This window comes from Fusarium poae, chromosome 2 (genome assembly GCF_019609905.1).
Source record: "Fusarium poae strain DAOMC 252244 chromosome 2, whole genome shotgun sequence".
Classification (NCBI taxonomy): domain Eukaryota; kingdom Fungi; phylum Ascomycota; class Sordariomycetes; order Hypocreales; family Nectriaceae; genus Fusarium; species Fusarium poae.
Window position 1 is genome coordinate 1,555,730 of NC_058400.1, and position 16,173 is coordinate 1,571,902.

The following is a 16,173-nucleotide window of genomic DNA, read 5'->3' on the forward strand; positions in this document are numbered from 1 at the left end:
GCATGTTGTATTGTCTGGGATTTCGGTGTCTTGGAAGCCAACGCATCCTGAGACTTGCGACCCGAGATTCTAGTATTGAGGTCATCGTAATGGTCAATACCTAACGATTGGTCTTGAGTGCGTCTGCATCCTTCTCCAGAATTTGGCATGCATTGTCTGTCACTACCTGTTCGTTCTGGTGCTCTACCATGTGGATTGAGACAGCGACTGCTGCCACCTTCTTTTCTTTTCTCACCACGAATACAGGCCACTTAGTTCTTGAAGATGCCGCCCTGTGCACGTCGAGGATGTAAGTCCCCCGTCGTCGATGGCGAGGAATTGAATATTGCCTGCGCCGAAGGACACTCTCTCGCTCTTTAAACTCCATCCTTGACGACGCGCTCAAGTCGAAGTCGGTATTCATCGAGGAAGATCAGCTCTGCCACAGGTAATCATGGCCAAACGTAACAATTCTCGAGGAGATCCGTAATAACAAATAGGAGTCGATCCTATTTGAAAAGCTGAGGCTGGTGGATGTAGGACCCGTTGACTCTTCGGATGTACGATCGGGGAAGTGTAATGCCCGGTGTGATGCTCACCTTGGCTGTATCGCACATTCCATGACTTTTCGTTGCCTTGTCTTGGGAGCCAGAGGGACCACGTTTATTGGAAGGCTCGTCATCCAGGTGTGAGCCCTTGCCCTTTGTAACACCCCGCAGTGTCAGAAGGATCATACACTCCCAGCCAAAACGGATCATGTCCAAGAAGAGGGATGCCTCCTTGGGGTAACCGTGACTAACAACGCTCAGGGAGTGTTGACAGCTGTGATAGTTGGGTTCATACGTCCATAAGATTCAGAAGTGTGCAATCTCTGGGGGGCGTGTCGGTAAAATCGGAGCATTTGACGAAGTTGCAATGTCCAAGCAACTCCTCTTGTAAATTGTCGAGGCGAGCAGTCTGTTCTGGGAGTAAGAGCTGGATAGCTTAACCGTTGGTTTAGCCTGCAAGGTTGCTCGTTCAAGAAGGTTGAATATAGCTCTTGTTGCATATCCTTTGCCGTTGGCTTTTTCTGTAGAAGAAAGATATCGCGAGGCGGGAAACATTGGTAACGCTTCTAATGCGAGACATCCCAATTGCGATTCACCGTACTGTTCGGGCCATCGAGGAACACATACGGGAAATTTGCTTTTGTCCGTAAATTCGGCAGGTAGCCAAAAGAATTGCAGTGTAACTAGCGGAAGATATCCCAACTTCTTTCCCCTGGGGCTCTGGCCTGACCTTGAAGGCCCAATAGCACCTGTCCAGCCAATCATGTAGATTCTTGGTGAGAGCTACCAGGTTTAAGGATAATGCCGCTGTAACCATTTCGGGATGGAGACTTGAGAGGATCCTGCTTCTCGGCCTTATCTGAAATATTACCGATGGAGATGAGACATTCCTCGTTGAATGACTCTTCGTGAAGCTCGTCGAGATTACTTGGAGGAAATCGAAATCCATAGTCCGCCGTTTGGTAATGAACTGGGTCCCGGGTTCAGCCTGCCAAGGCACCATCTGACTGCCAACGCCAATTCAGAAGGTTGTGATGAGTTTCATGGCGTTGTGTCTACCCCGGGAGTCTTGCAACGCTCTAAGGTCCCCGCTGAAGTCGTTGAATGGCGGCTGATCTGTAGACGATGATATCTGAAACTGCGCCAAGGGAGACACGGGTTGCTTGGATCCATTGATCAGATTTGATGGTAACTTGCGTGTCGGTCAAAGAAGCGAAACTGGGCAAAGCCAGCAGAAAATTCGCAGGTGTCGATGGAATAATGTACAAGTACAACTGCAGGATAAATCGGGAGCAATAGGACGCTCGATCGGATCAGAGCCAGGGAAGGAGACACTGGAATACAATAGCAGAATCGATATTGTCTCGAGATGGTTACCAGTGTAGCCAAGACCGTATATGTGACCCTGAGTTACTTGACTCCTTCATGTCGATCATGGCGTTTGCCGAGAGTATCATTCAAGTTGACCATGTTCCAAAATCTATCGGAACTGTCGTCAGAGTCGATACTGATGTTTGTACCCGGGTAGTTGGGTGATGGCTCACCGGCGAAAAAGCTCCACGCCCGAGTAGGTCCATATGTTGAAAACCCGAGTAAGTGTGTGTAGCACCGCCGGTGTCATTGTACTGACTCGGATTGAGTTTTTGGTACGACGCATCTGTACAGCGTTCGGGACTTTCTGTCAACCGGGCTGAGATCGTGATACAACGGTCGGCACGTCTGCAGTATGCGTCTTATCGAGAATCATATGTAGTGGGATGAACACGATAGCAAACAAACTTGCCTCGTCGGCAATCAGAAGTCGAGAAGTAACTGTGCTCCTTCTGAAAGTCGTCTTTGTAGTATTGCATACGGTTTCAATGATGAAGGACGTAGGGTCTTCTCTTCCCAGTTCATCTATGTATACAGAGAGTTTGTATACGAGAGTGTGTGTGGGTGTTTAGGTGTGAGGATGTAAGGATGTGTGGGTATATGAGGGTATGTGGTTGTGAGTCTGTGTGTGTGTGATACGTGTCGGTAGGAGGTAGACAAGTTGGTGTCTTTGTTCCTGCTGGTGCGATCCGAATATTCAGTCGCGGCAGCCGTTAGTCTAGGACTAAGAAAGCTCGATTCGGGGTAACAGGCCGTGGGTAATGATACATCACCTGAGTGATGTACCATTACCACGTTGGAAGGGATTGTCATGTATGAGCTTACATTATCTAAAGGTTGGTTTGGCGTTGTACCGAAGGAACAATGAGAGCGTTGCATGTAGTTGTGTGTGTCAAAGAGAAACGAGACTGGTAGGGGTAGGGGTAGGGGTAGGATTTGCGGAACACAAGTAAAACGGTAGCCGAGTTTGAACACTCGTTGAACATGCATGACCTTTGTAGTATCTGATATGTTCAGCCTGTTCACGCCTTGGTACAAACTTGAATAGACAAACTTACAACTGTTCGCAGGTGGATAGGTATATAGTATGTTATACACCAATGGCTCTGGCGTACCAATCGGTGTCACTCCGTTGACAAGACGTAGTACCTCCCGAAGGAGTTAGTATACAAGTGTCTGGCACTGGCAGGAAGCAATAGGTAGAATCGAAGAGGTAGGGGAGTGGGGCTGGGTCTGGGTCTTCGTTTGTTTACCTACAGTAGCTGATGTGCAACACTCCTCCATCACTTGTTCACCTCGTTAGCAAAAAATAATTCTTCATCCTCAAAATTCAGAAGATATCATACTTTACTTCTCTTGACATCTAAAAAGCTCAGATATCTGCACTCGAGTTAGTATTCTTCGTCCCGTCTTGTTGCCAAGTTGCTCACCAAAACAGCATACTACCTCACCAACACAAAAACTCACCTTGCCTCTTGACACCGTCAAAGGTATACACCTAGCCAAGATGGCGAAAGATGTCAACATCGATGGGCAGTTGATGGCCATAGTCACTGAGCTCAAGGAGCTTCAGGAGATCGGCGTAGCCCAGGAAGTGGAAGTCAAGAAGTCGTCTGTTCAGAACCAGATGCTCATCGACAGCAACGAAAATCTCAAGGGTCACCTAGAGGATCAACACAAGACAATGACAGAGAACCATGATCAGACTGTCTCTCTGAATGCCAATGTCCAAAAGCGGGCGGCAGACCGAGAGACTTATACCCGATTTCTCGACGATTTCTCGGAGGAGGCTGAAAGGCTCAAAGCACAAAGATCACCCAATGAGCATTTCGCTCGGATTGATGCCCAAGTTTCCTGTCGTGACGCCCAAGTCATCACTGCTTGCCGTCCTGTGTCCCAACATCGCAGCCAGCCGCGTCGCCCGGGCCGCTTTGAAGGCAACCTACATGGTCTTGCCCGACCTCAAACAGAAGTCTACATATGCAAAGATCCTAGCGAGGACAAGCAAGTCGTAACAAGGGCGAGATCAAGACGACGTTTTTCGACAGCCTATGCCTACGGGCAGAGAGCCAACGCCATTCATCTAGACACTCTACAATTTTCTGTTGACAGTTTTGGATACACCTGTCGAGAACATGTCTCCAAGATGGTCTTGAGGAGGTCATCGCTGGCTACACATAGCGGTCTCGTTGGTCCCGCACCTCCGATTTACCAGGTACCTGGCGAGACTTGCCGTACATTTCTACTGTCATCTCCAGGAGAGGTTCATATTCTGCAATACCAGCGGCGACATCGTCAACATGGTAACATTGTACCGCAATATCGACAGCTCAGTGATATCGGTGTCAGCAAGCCTACGGGTACAGCCCAGCCTATTTGGTCTAGCAGTAATGATCCTATGCGATCGATGACAAGATTCAATGACTGGGTTGGAGTTTTGGATGTACACCAAAGGACGCGCCATGGCTAGGGGGTCAAGAAAAACAGCGGATGGATCTGGTGAGGAGTAGGCTCCTGGCGGCCCTTGAGGAAGCCACGTATGAGCAGTCTCTCTTCATCTTCACTTGAAGACAGTGTTCTCCTCCAACACCCTCACGAAGCCGACTTCACCATTCATGATATTGTCATTCCAGTTTTTGCTACTGCCGAATCCCGCAATACCCTTAGTATCAGCCATGTAAACCGTGGACGGTTATTAGGGCGAAAGGGTATGAACAAACATTTTGACAATTTACAAGAGGAGTTGATTGGAATGCTTGGACATTGCAACTTCGTCGATCTTGAGGGTGAAGATGTGGTGGTTGGTCATGTTGGACACTTTGGCGCCATGTGCGCGTGCGCGTGTCCTTCAAAGACATCTTGAGGTTTGAGATCTGGTGGCTAGCCACGTTGTGACACTCTGGCGCCATGTGCGCGTGTCAATTTTCGGACGACCTTTTGCGAATGTGGTGATGAAGCAGCGCCCGCTTGATGGACGGCTCCTGGGAAGCTTCCCCTTCCCTCTCAGGGACCCCTGGCGTGAGAATTATTTCTTCCCGTGGATTTTCAAGGGACGTGGAGAAAACGAGTCCCGTTACCATTTCTACTTTCGTCTGGGTACAAAGATGACGTTCCGAGATACCAGCGGCAACATCGTTAACATCAGGATGCCCGTTTGGTTTAGCCAGTTGATCCTTTTGTTGACACAACTGCCCGCAACTGCCTCTACTTTCAAGGAGAGCGGCTGCGGGGGTATGGCTAAACCAAGCGGGCATTCTGGTGTTGGCGATGTTGCCACTAACATTTCGGAATGTGATCTTTGTGCCCAGATGGAAGTAGAAGTGGAATCGAACGGTGAGGTAACTCATGGACTGCACAAACCCGCGACAACGAGACTGCCGGCGGAGATGAAAACCGACAATGACACCGAGAATGTAAGTTTCTCCTGTTTCCCAAAGCACCCGACAAACTGCAGTATGGCGATCTGCAGGAATTCAGGTTTTAGACCAGGCCCATGCTAATATTTTCTTTTTTGCAGGCTCGTATTGGAGTTGCCGTCGGAACGTCGCATGCGCTTGGCTGGGATATCTCTGGCTTTGGCGGGCATATGCGAGGCTTAGGGCACGGGAATTTGAGCACTAGATGCATATCAAGTATATGAATACAGATATCAAAGATCAATCACACAATTCGCTGGAGTATTTGCTATGTCATAGGTGAACTAAAGCCGTAACACCTTGAAGATTCATAAACAACGGTTGCCGAAATCAGTGCAGTCTTGGAGCAGTCGTGTCATAGATAGCCTCAAATGTGTCCAGCCGTTTAAAAACGGCTTTCCCGTTGAATACGAATACGCGTCGAGTAAAATTCCATCCCGCCGTTTTCTTTTGTCTCTGATCTCGGTCGCAATCCGTCACTTTCATGTTACCGTCCGTCCACATTCCCGCAGAACATTTCTTTGCTGGAGAATCTCCTCCGTCTCACATGACTAGATTGCGTTTTCTTGCCTCTTTGTGGGTTTCCCAGTATACCTCTGTAGTGCTTCTACATTCTATCTTCTCTCTAGAGAAGGGATGGACCATTGTATCTTTGATCTTCTGTCCGCATCATATGTGCAATCAAATTGTTACTGTGACAATCTGTTATCTATCGGCATCACTCCTTTCCAAGATCTTCCATGTTGTCATTCTTCTGAAACTCGGCCCGACACTACAGCCCCCCTCAAACGGATGATTGCCTATCGTCAGAGGAAACGGCGACTGCAGCTTTCCTACCTACATACGGTAGAAGGGGGGGTCCCGACCACGATGGTCAGCAGAACCGAGACAGCTTTTTCTTGCTTCTTGGCGATTTTGAAGGTACACCTCTGTATTATCTCTATATTGCCTATATTTTCAAGGAAGCACAGCTCGTTACGCCTTCAGAGTATTGTATTGTTATCATACTGATGCTAGATCTGTTCTCCGGTTGTCCCTAGAGAAGTCTGTTGTCTATCGGGAATCTTTTCCCAGAGCCTGTTTTCGAAACAGCTCTGCTGCAGATCCGGGGAAGCAGGTATCCCACGTGTATGCAATCTTGTCCAACAAGAACAAAGTTGTTTCTGGCATGCCGATCTCTGTCAGTATCCGATTACACTTTTGGCAAATGGCCTCCTGTCTGCTGCTGCAAAAAGCCGCTCTTCGTAAGAATCTGCAAGCCGTTGTTTCCCGAGCCGTTTACTTCTCGAAATAGGTCTCTATGACGAGGAGATCAGAGGGCTATTTCGGCATCTTCCCCTTGCCATCTATGACCGTGCTTCCCAAGGGCGTAATGGCCAGATCTGAAGATCTGCCAGAAATGGTCAACGATGATCTCCTTCTCCAGTCTCTAGCAGTACTTTGTGAAGTTTTAGCAACTTATGAATGAAGGTGCCTCATAGCTTATGCAGCCTCAGAGTAGTCACTTCATAAACACTCAGACAAAATAAAGCCACAAAGTTCTGGAGCAGAGTGTCACTGAAAATATAGGAACAGATTACGCAGAACCATGGGACTTTTTCTACATGCATGCGATAATTGAGTGGTCTTGATCTACAGAGCCCATGTGGTAGGAAACAGAAATGTTGGCGCTCCAAGTTTTAGGGTACAAAAATAAATAATGGAAGAAACTTGATCTAAATAGCATAAACTAACCCAGCAATTTCGTCTCTTATGTTATTCTGCGACCATTTTTTCTGATATCTCGACATATACATGTTCGTCGTCCCTCAAGCCTGGCATACTTTGCAAGAATAGTGCAAAGACCCCCACTGGGACCATTCAGCCAATCTCTCCGGACTCTCTACCGCAGTCGCCCACAGGTCTGTATAATGGTCAATCTGCCCCCCATACCGTTCAGATGGCGACTGCCAGTCATCAGCGCCGATAGGTTGATGGTGCAAAAAGGGATTCACGGCGTCTTCAACTCCCTCGCCGTTGATAAATGCAAGAATCTCCTGCTCAGGTATTATTTGTGCAGCCATGGTTTGACCTTCTTCCCAAGGGCCCAAACCGATATCCTTAGATACACAGACTGAAAATCTGTGTAAATTTATAGACGAGTTGGCGGCCGCAAACCTAACCACTTCTAAAAGCCCTGTTTCGCTTCCGGTGCAGTTGTAAAGAAGGATATGTTGCAGCGTTTTTGCACACTTTGCAAGCACTTCGTTGAAGTTTTTGACGGAAAAGACCAGGTTCACAAGCTTGAGTGTACTCAATTGTTTAAATTCCAGAGTGTGAAGTCCTGGAAATATAGTTGAATCTCTAATATCGGGCTCGAGTTCAGCATCGGGGTCGGTCGAGCGCAGAGATAAAACTCGGAGCTCCTTGGCAGCAGAGACTATATCGAGCATATGAGCCTGCAACTCATTCCGCTGGAACTGTGATGATGTGGCTGAAGGAAAGGCAGCACAAAGGTCAAGCTCCTTGACATTACGCAGTGCGAAGGAATCGAGCCTGACCCTTAGTGAACGGAAAGCTTCGATCAAACCCCTAAAGAACGTAGGCGGGTCGCAATCGAGGTCACTTTCAGGTCTTGTATCTCCCATGATGAGACTCTTGCACAGAAGACGAACAGACTCGATTTTCGACCCATGACCGAGCATAGCTGGCACAAGGAAGTTATCGAAAGCCTGAAGAAGATCCAGCTTGGAAAATTCGTCGGTGACGTTAAAGCCTCCATATTCCATGTCCTCGCGCCACAGGGTACCTTGTGACTGCGAAGGATCTATCATGATGGTGGTAAAGGTCCTGAGATTGACCATGGCGTCTAATCCCTCCAGGAATAGTGGGCGGAAATTTGGGATAGCATCACTAGAGAGAAACGCTAGCACCCGAGGTAACGAGGAGCTGAATTGTTCTGTATGACACAACGAATGCCATCGAAGAACCCGAACATGGGGCGCCAAACGTGGCGACGAGGATATACCTATAAATTGATACTGTTAAACTTACATCTCTTTTTAAATTGACAGCAAGCCGTCACACATACCTAGGAATTGACGCCGATGCTTCTCTAAGAAGGACAGCCGTATGACACTAAAGAGTCGAGGGAGGAGGACTGGTTCGTCGAGGGAGGGCCAAACAAGGCGCATAGTCCCAAGAGCTCGGTAGTCTAGATAACCCAGGACATTGTACAGAAGCTCTTGGGGGATATTATCGAGACTCTTCTTCATGGCGCTGTGGTTCACTGAGGATTTGAATGTCGTGATTCACTGAGATTTTGTTCTGTGCGAACAAGCCAGCTTCGTAGTTTAAGTTTGGTATACCGAGGCGGAATAGGTATCTCTTGATAGGTGATGACAAGTAGAATAAATGCGAATTGATCTTGTGAAGTGCAAATGGTGAGAGGGGAAGTTGCATGTCTGGACACAGTTGACCTGCATAATTGGATGTCATCACGTGCTTGGTATGATCTTAATAGGCTACCATTCAATAATCGAGAAGCTGAAGAAAAAGAAAAAAACATTCATGGATCCCTCGGGCACCTACCAGTAATCAAGAACCTATTTCTGTGCCTAGGTACCTACCTAGGTAGCTACTGAGACATATACTGAGAATGGTAATATGACTTCTGTCTCTTCCCGAGACCCGGGCTAAATGTAGTAGAAGGGTTAGCCTCCCAAGTTCTAGAACACAAAAATAAATAGATATCCTAAGACCAGGTCTAATATATCATAAAGTTACTAATTTATTTATTTTCAGGTGGACAAGTAAAGTCAAGCTGTCTAGGAACCCGAGGAAAGGGACATTTTATACATCAACTCCTCAGGAAAGAACCTGAAGACTTGAATGGATGGACCATCTGCTGCTAGGGGAAAAAGTATTTATTCGCATGCAAGGTCCAAGTTTCCATTGCCAGTCCAGAGCTTTTGTTATCGTATGAATACGCAGATTTACCAAGATTGAGGGCTACGACGTTCAAGTGTTGAAATCCATTCAAGGCATCATTCATTAGGCTATTTGTTTCTATACCCTAAAGTTGAAATGCCATCTTTTCTTCTGCCTACCGGCCACTGTCAATACATCAAGAATCAAGTAGTGAGTACACCAACATATAAAAAGAGCTTTCATGCATGTACTGTCTAATACATTCGCGTATCCAAATCTTCAAAATGGCTCCAACCAAGTCAGGCGCCAAGTCCCTGCCGTCATTTCTATGACATTTTACTTAGAGTGGAAATATACAACAGAGCCCATCCTTGATCAAAGATCTATTCTTTCAATCAATGACTCCTTGAGCGTATAGCTCTGGCAGTTACCGCAACTTTCTCGTCTATACTTAACACATCCGCATGTATTACATTTTTCTCTTCTTCGACGCTCTTTCGCTATTGGATTCATCGTGCTGCACGATGCCGTCCGTAGACATGGTTCGCAACACATTGTCCAGAGTTTCTCGGGGCAGTATAGGGCCGTGAAACAGTGTATTGACGTGAACATTGAACTGCGACGAATTTTGCAACATGAAAAACAGGGAAACACTTTAGCGCGGTCCGTGATCGGAATTGTTGTCCATTTCTCGGCAATGAATCGATATCGCCTGTGCAACGGGGTCCATTCATTAGGCTTGACGACATCGTTCAGTCTGCGACTGACTTGAGCAAGATTCAGAACGTCTGGAAAGTCTAAGAATGATGATATCTTTGCAAAGATCCACGTGGGGAGTTTCTCAAACCGCTCTCGTTGCCGCCGCGGCTGCATACAAAGAGCCATGGCCGCCTCAGCTTCAGCTTCCGGGGTGTCGTCAACGATTCGTTTTCCATGACATCTTTGAGATTCAGTCCCATACTCTCCACAGTTATGGCAGAAGTAATATTTTAACGCGCAGTCTGAGCGTTCCGCAGGTCGCAAATGAGGCCATAGTCTCAAAGCCGCAATACAGTCAAGGCAGGGCGAGGTCTCATAGTAACGGGTCGCGAAATATAAAAATTTCGTTTTTGGTAGAAATCTCTGGCAGCGTTTGCAAGCAAAGATCATGGCGCCTATCTTGCCGAGATGCTCATCGCGCTTTTCGACAAATTGGGTGAATTTGTCCATGCCTAGGATTGTACTTGGGTCGAGGACATTATAAAATTGTCGGTTTGTTGCTGCTAGCCTAAGAATATCTCTGTATTCTAAGTACCTTGCGATTTCGAAATGAATGTCGTAAGGGAGTTTTTGAAACGAAATGATGCGGCGTTGTCGTGACATCTTGGCTAGCGGTAGGGTTGCGTAAGTTAAGTCGACAGTGAAAGATCATGGCTAAACGAGGCTATTAAATATTGCAGGATAAAAGGATTTTACATTTACAAAATAACTTTCTAACAGCTTTTTCTACCCGTCATAGCCCACATCATAGAGTCCAGGAGCTGCCTTGTCAGTCATGGCGTATCTGGAGTTTTCAATGTGCGTGGATAGATCAAACTTGGATCTAGTCACATATCTGAAGTATGCCGAAAAACACTGGGTTTCAGTTGAGGTTGATAAGCAATACGGGTATAGATATTAACAAAGTTACTTTATCTTCTTAAGTCTAACCATATCCTCAAAACACGGTCTTTTTGGTCAGTGGCTGTGCCAATAGGAAACTGACTTCTATTCACGTTTCGTATCATTCTTTGTGCTAATGGCAGCTACAGACATGAATAGCTAAGCATATAGTGAGTTGATGATATTTGCAGATGACCTCTAGGTAGAGATTCAGTACGGTTGAAGATTAGATATGTATGTTATTTGATAAGAATATTAATCACGGCATGGACTCTTGCGATGTCAGTTTGGGCAAATATATCAATTCATGAGTTACCTACCTCCGAAAAGAATGGTTTGAGAACCAACGGATGGACTAAGCAGTATTTACTTACTCCTAATGCAATACTTTAACCACTCTCTAGATCATACTCCAAACTCAGTCACGATTGACAAAGATTCCCGGGTCAAAAGACAGTCGTGCTTAGATAGTCGGTATTGCATGAAGATCAGTCATGACTCACTGAAGTCCACGATTCCAATGGGGCCAGCCCATCGGATGGTCGACCTCGGATTGCAAAGCAAAACTGCGAATCAAACCATCTCCTCAGGATCCAAGTTCCCGTTGTAGGTCTTACGATCAGGATGCACAAACTGACCTAGTGAACTCTCCCATGTCCAGTCCTCGGGCAGAACCCAAGTCTCGTTCTTGGCAATCCTCATGGCAAACCCTGTCTCGGAGTAGCCCAGCGCTTGGAGGCGAGCGACAGCTGTCTCGGGAACAGCCCTCGGATCCTTCATGTCAGCAACTTTTTTGGTGAGCCTCTCTCGACATGGCTCGCAGTGGGCGTAAGCAGAGACCCTCTCCACGGCGCATGAGAGCCGTCGGCAACGGTTCTCTTTAACAAGTCGCGTGCGCATATGATCCTCGAGTAAAGACCTGGCTGGTAGCTCTCCTTCTCGAACGAGGTGATACACAACCCAGTTCTTCTCATTACTCTCAACGTAGGTTCTCACGCCTTTTTCGCCCATCTTGAACTCACAAACCTCGCATACCTTTTTCTCTTGGCGATAAGGATAGAACTCGCAGTGCGGACACTTACGCGCGGGCTTGGGTTGCCACAGACTAGGCTTGTCTACGTCTGCGGCGATCAGTTGTGAGAGAAGAGCCATGATGTCGTTAGTATTTCGTACAAGTCTTGCAGACAGTGTGTCTCTGCAGTGTCAACTTCTGTGAGGGACGAATAGTTAACGTAAAAAAGAGTAAATTGCATTAGCTAACAAAGATCTGGGTATATATAGTCGTAAATCATCATGTCCCGCTCCAAGTGAACAAACGCATTGTGCATACTGAAACCCTGCGTAAATCATGAACAACCGAACCTCCGTCCCCTTTTTTGTTTCTGAAAACAGTGAATGAGCCCTTTCGAAACTGAATGTTGTGTCGTGAACAAAGGAATAAAATGTAGTGATGTCGTTCTTTGAGTTTGATCAACCGCCAACTTTGGTACTTCTCCCTTCCCTCTCTTAGGTCTTCAAGTCGTCATAATGTTGTTGTCTTTTCGTTTCCGATATGCATATATTGGTGAGGCGGATAGTTTGTTAAAGGTGTGACTGGTCGTGTCATTTTGGGTCGTCGGTGTGCTTTGACTCGCTTGACGAGGGCGACGGAGATGACGCCTAGAACCATAAGGACTTCGACTACGAGAAGGCCGACGTAGACGATGTTGAGTATTTTTTGCTCACGCAAGTAAGCAAATGTGGTCATACTGCTGGGCAGCGGTGCGGAGCTTGGAACAAGAGGCATGGTAGTTTCTAGTCAATTTGTTAGTCGCAAACCATGAAAGAGAGACATGTACGTCACATACCTTGATATTTAACAAGCCTTGAAATATGAAATGACTTATAGGTATATTCTTTTTTCGTTTGATCGTCCGTTGAAGTGATATGAGTTAAAGAGAGAATACTCGAGTAAGCAAAAAAGAAAAGGTGAGCGGTGAAATGAAATCACCAACAAGGATAGAGGAAAAAAAGAGACGAGGTCCTTGTCCCCCCAAACCAAAAACTGGGAATATGGGTTCCTTTTTTACCTGGACCGTTACTAGTTTGTTTCCTTGGCGTCGAAACAAAAGAAAGTGGGAAAAGGCTTATGGTGGTGTGCTCTGGTTCCCTTTCATGGCATGGTTAGATGTTAATAGTTAATAGTAGGGTTGCAAGTTTGCATCAATGCGGTCTGGTCTCTGGGGGAGGCGTTAGAACCCAACCGCTTAGACCGCCTTGAAGCCCGTGATGGATCTCGTTTAAACACGAGAGGGGGCTTTTTTTTTGCCCTGGCTGGCCTGACCTGACCTGTAATCAATACTTGTATGCAGTAAGATCTGGCTGAACACACACACAGTGATATTAAGGTTTATATTTGCGAGAGCTTCGTATTGACAGGTGTCCTTTTCCTCTGTTGTATTTCCCCTTTCTAGACTTCACGTTCCGTTCTTGACAAAATGAGAAAGAGAAAAAAATTAGAGAGGCGATCCTGGTTGAGGAACAAGGATCATAAAGACCCTGGTCTTTGAAGTCGATCGCCAACCTGGCGTGTGACCCTCAGCGCTTGTCTAGAGAAGCGGGAGAGTGGGCTTAGGTGATGTACTTTGCCAGATGAGGAAGAGGATTAAAAAATAGACAAGTGGCGAGCGGTAATTCTTGTTGGAGGCGTTTTTATCTCGTGATGGTTGGTGATATTTGACACGAATGGTGTTTAACTCTAACGCGAATGTTATTATGGCATGACTACTATCGATCATAGCATAGTCATCTCCCTGAGAAGTAAGGGTTTGTCGCAAATTGATGGAGGATGGGATGAAAACTAATTTACCACTAAATTGAAGAGTCGCATTGGAAAATTCCCATCAGCGCTTGATGGACAGGGGTTTGATGCGATAGAATGGAGACGTGTTAGTTGGCAAGGTAAAGATAAAGGCGGTGATGAAGAGCGGATGGTCTGGGCCTTGTTCACTAAATCTATGGTATAAGTGGGATTTAATCACTCAATTCTACTCTGTATTGAAGACTGAATTATCGCAACTCTTGACTCTCCTCTCATGTCTGTAATAATGTCTCGTAATTTTCAGCCCTTTATGCGTCATGCATCAAAGAGATTAATTTAGAACCCATACGCCGTCTAGGGACGGACGGTTACTTTACCTTACCCGCAGGACGGGAACTATTAGCGCCCATGAAGATATGTACTAAACCCAACACATAAAAGGTCTCAGAGAGGTCACGTTTACATTGCAGACATTCTCTGCATAGAAGACAGTCGAATGTAAAACGCCATATTGAATGCATCGTCAGATACGCGTGTCAAGACGCGTAGACGAATATCTCATGACTTTATTCATGATACTAGCATCGCCATCATGCTACGGAAATAAGAAGGAAGGTGATCATCAGCCAAGATCATCGTTAAAGAAAAAGGGTCTTGACATGTGAAAAGAAACTTCATTCATCTGCGACTTGATTTGGTCTGAGACTGTTTCATCACCTCGCCACAGAATGACAGCTTCTAGTTTGTTCTTGAGAATGCCAATCCCAACAATTAATGATGGTGCTAGAGGGTACTTACGACTACACCTATAATCAGTGAATCATGACGTACTCTCCAACATCATTCACGTGCATATCATGCCATCAAACTGGGCTCCCTCTGATGATGTCGCTCAATTGCCCCGCAGTCCAGTCCAGTTCCCCCTCCACAGAAGCTCCCAGCTCCAGCTCCGGTCGGTCCCATTCCCAACCAAGCCACAGAGACAAATAGATACACTGCCTAACTTAGTAACTTAGTAGTTGCCTCGTCACTATCATTCTTGGTGTCGTCATTCCTACTTTACCATTTGCCAGTTTATAAACAGCTGCCTCCCCTTTCATCACCTGCATATCGTACCTTTTTACTCACAAGTTTGATACCCCTAACAAAACAACACAACACACATTCATCATGTCTGCCAACTCTACCATCAACGTCAAGAACATTGCCCCCGCCACCAGCGACGGCGAGATCAAGGACTTTTTCAGCTTCTGGTAAGAATCTTCTATCTCCTTGCAAAACCAAGCTAACAACCATCCAGCGGCAAGATCCAAGATCTCAAGGTCACTCAGGAGGGCGAGACAAAGTCCGCAGAGGTCATCTTCGAGAAGGAGACCGCCAAGAAGACTGCTCTTCTCCTCAACAACACCCAGCTCGGCACAAACCATCTTGAGGTTACCAGTGCCACCGCCGATGGCGACGACGATGTTCCCACCACCAAGAACGCTGATCGCGACTCCGACGAGATCACCCAGGAGGAGAAGCCCCGCGCCCGTATCCTGGCTGAGTACCTCGCCCACGGCTACGTTGTAGGTGATGCCGCCATCCAGCGAGCTCTTGATCTCGATGCCACCCACGGTGTCACCAACCGCTTCTTCTCTACCCTCAAGGGTCTCGACGAGAAGTACCACGCCACCGACCGGGCCAAGGCCACCGATGAGAGCTACGGAATCTCCCAACGTGCCAACAGCCTGTGGCTCGGCTTGAGCTCTTACTTTGAGAAGGCTTCCAACACACCCACCGGCAAGAAGATTGCCGATTTCTACACCGAGGGCAGCCGACAGGTCCAAGAGGTTCACGCTGAGGCTCGTCGTCTTGCTGATCTCAAGAAGGAGGAGCACGGTGGAAGCGCCTACAAGGCTGCTGGTCTTGAGAAGGTCTTTGGCAAGGAGAAGACTTCTGGTACTGCCGCTCCTGAGGCTGGTCACGGTGCTCTGGGAACATCAGTTCCTGCTGCCTCTGCAGACAACGGTCCCAATGTTAGCGCTCCCGAATCTGGTGAGAAGCACTAAACGATCAAAAATGGAGGAAAGGTTAATCAAGGTGGATGTTCTTTTGTAGCCCTGATGAGATAGTATTATTGTGGCTTTGTTTAGCCTGTTGACGAATTGTTACGACTTTTTACGCACGGCACAATTGATTAATACAATAGTTTCTTGATCTAAGTTTGCCCATGTGATTCAAGATGTCCCGACAGGCTGTTGTCGGTATGTTTGGAATGAAGTATCCGTTAGTCATGCCATTTTAATAAAGTCTTCTGTGGCTGGCCCTCCTGGGAATAGTTAGTTGTACGATAAGGCACTTTCGCGATGATGAACACAGCTGGAACATTCCGAGCAAGTGAAACTACTACCTACAGAAGGATGAATGAGAGGTCACAGGCCAACATAGCAAGACACAGGCAAAGGCGACATTTATAATGATTATTTCAGTCGTGATTAATTAATTCTATCCATGCACTAATTCCATT

The 16,173-nt window shown here is 46.8% G+C and overlaps 6 protein-coding genes across 6 annotated transcripts; 3 read left to right on the plus strand and 3 right to left on the minus strand.

Annotated features, from left to right (window-relative positions):
* Positions 1-3,405: 3,405 nt before the first annotated feature.
* FPOAC1_004456 (uncharacterized protein) lies at positions 3,406-4,368 on the plus strand (the record flags this gene model as incomplete). The annotated part of the gene is made up of 1 exon (XM_044849004.1): positions 3,406-4,368. One exon carries the CDS (start codon positions 3,406-3,408, stop codon positions 4,366-4,368), a length of 963 nt encoding a protein of 320 aa, XP_044707714.1.
* Positions 4,369-4,437: 69 nt separating this feature from the next.
* FPOAC1_004457 (uncharacterized protein) lies at positions 4,438-4,761 on the plus strand (the record flags this gene model as incomplete). The annotated part of the gene is made up of 1 exon (XM_044849005.1): positions 4,438-4,761. The coding sequence occupies one exon, from the start codon at positions 4,438-4,440 to the stop codon at positions 4,759-4,761; it is 324 nt and encodes a 107-aa protein (XP_044707715.1).
* A 2,361-nt stretch (positions 4,762-7,122) lies between these two features.
* On the minus strand, positions 7,123-8,568 carry FPOAC1_004458 (uncharacterized protein; the record flags this gene model as incomplete). Its single annotated transcript, XM_044849006.1, has 2 exons — positions 7,123-8,321; positions 8,385-8,568. 2 exons carry the CDS (start codon positions 8,566-8,568, stop codon positions 7,123-7,125), a joined length of 1,383 nt encoding a protein of 460 aa, XP_044707716.1.
* Positions 8,569-11,437: 2,869 nt separating this feature from the next.
* FPOAC1_004459 (uncharacterized protein) lies at positions 11,438-12,016 on the minus strand (the record flags this gene model as incomplete). The annotated part of the gene is made up of 1 exon (XM_044849007.1): positions 11,438-12,016. The coding sequence occupies one exon, from the start codon at positions 12,014-12,016 to the stop codon at positions 11,438-11,440; it is 579 nt and encodes a 192-aa protein (XP_044707717.1).
* Positions 12,017-12,386: 370 nt separating this feature from the next.
* Positions 12,387-14,138, minus strand: FPOAC1_004460 (uncharacterized protein; the record flags this gene model as incomplete). Its single annotated transcript, XM_044849008.1, has 3 exons — positions 12,387-12,658; positions 12,712-12,728; positions 14,128-14,138. The coding sequence occupies 3 exons, from the start codon at positions 14,136-14,138 to the stop codon at positions 12,387-12,389; spliced, it is 300 nt and encodes a 99-aa protein (XP_044707718.1).
* A 696-nt stretch (positions 14,139-14,834) lies between these two features.
* Positions 14,835-15,715, plus strand: FPOAC1_004461 (uncharacterized protein; the record flags this gene model as incomplete). The annotated part of the gene is made up of 2 exons (XM_044849009.1): positions 14,835-14,917; positions 14,965-15,715. 2 exons carry the CDS (start codon positions 14,835-14,837, stop codon positions 15,713-15,715), a joined length of 834 nt encoding a protein of 277 aa, XP_044707719.1.
* Between the last annotated feature and the right edge of the window lie 458 nt (positions 15,716-16,173).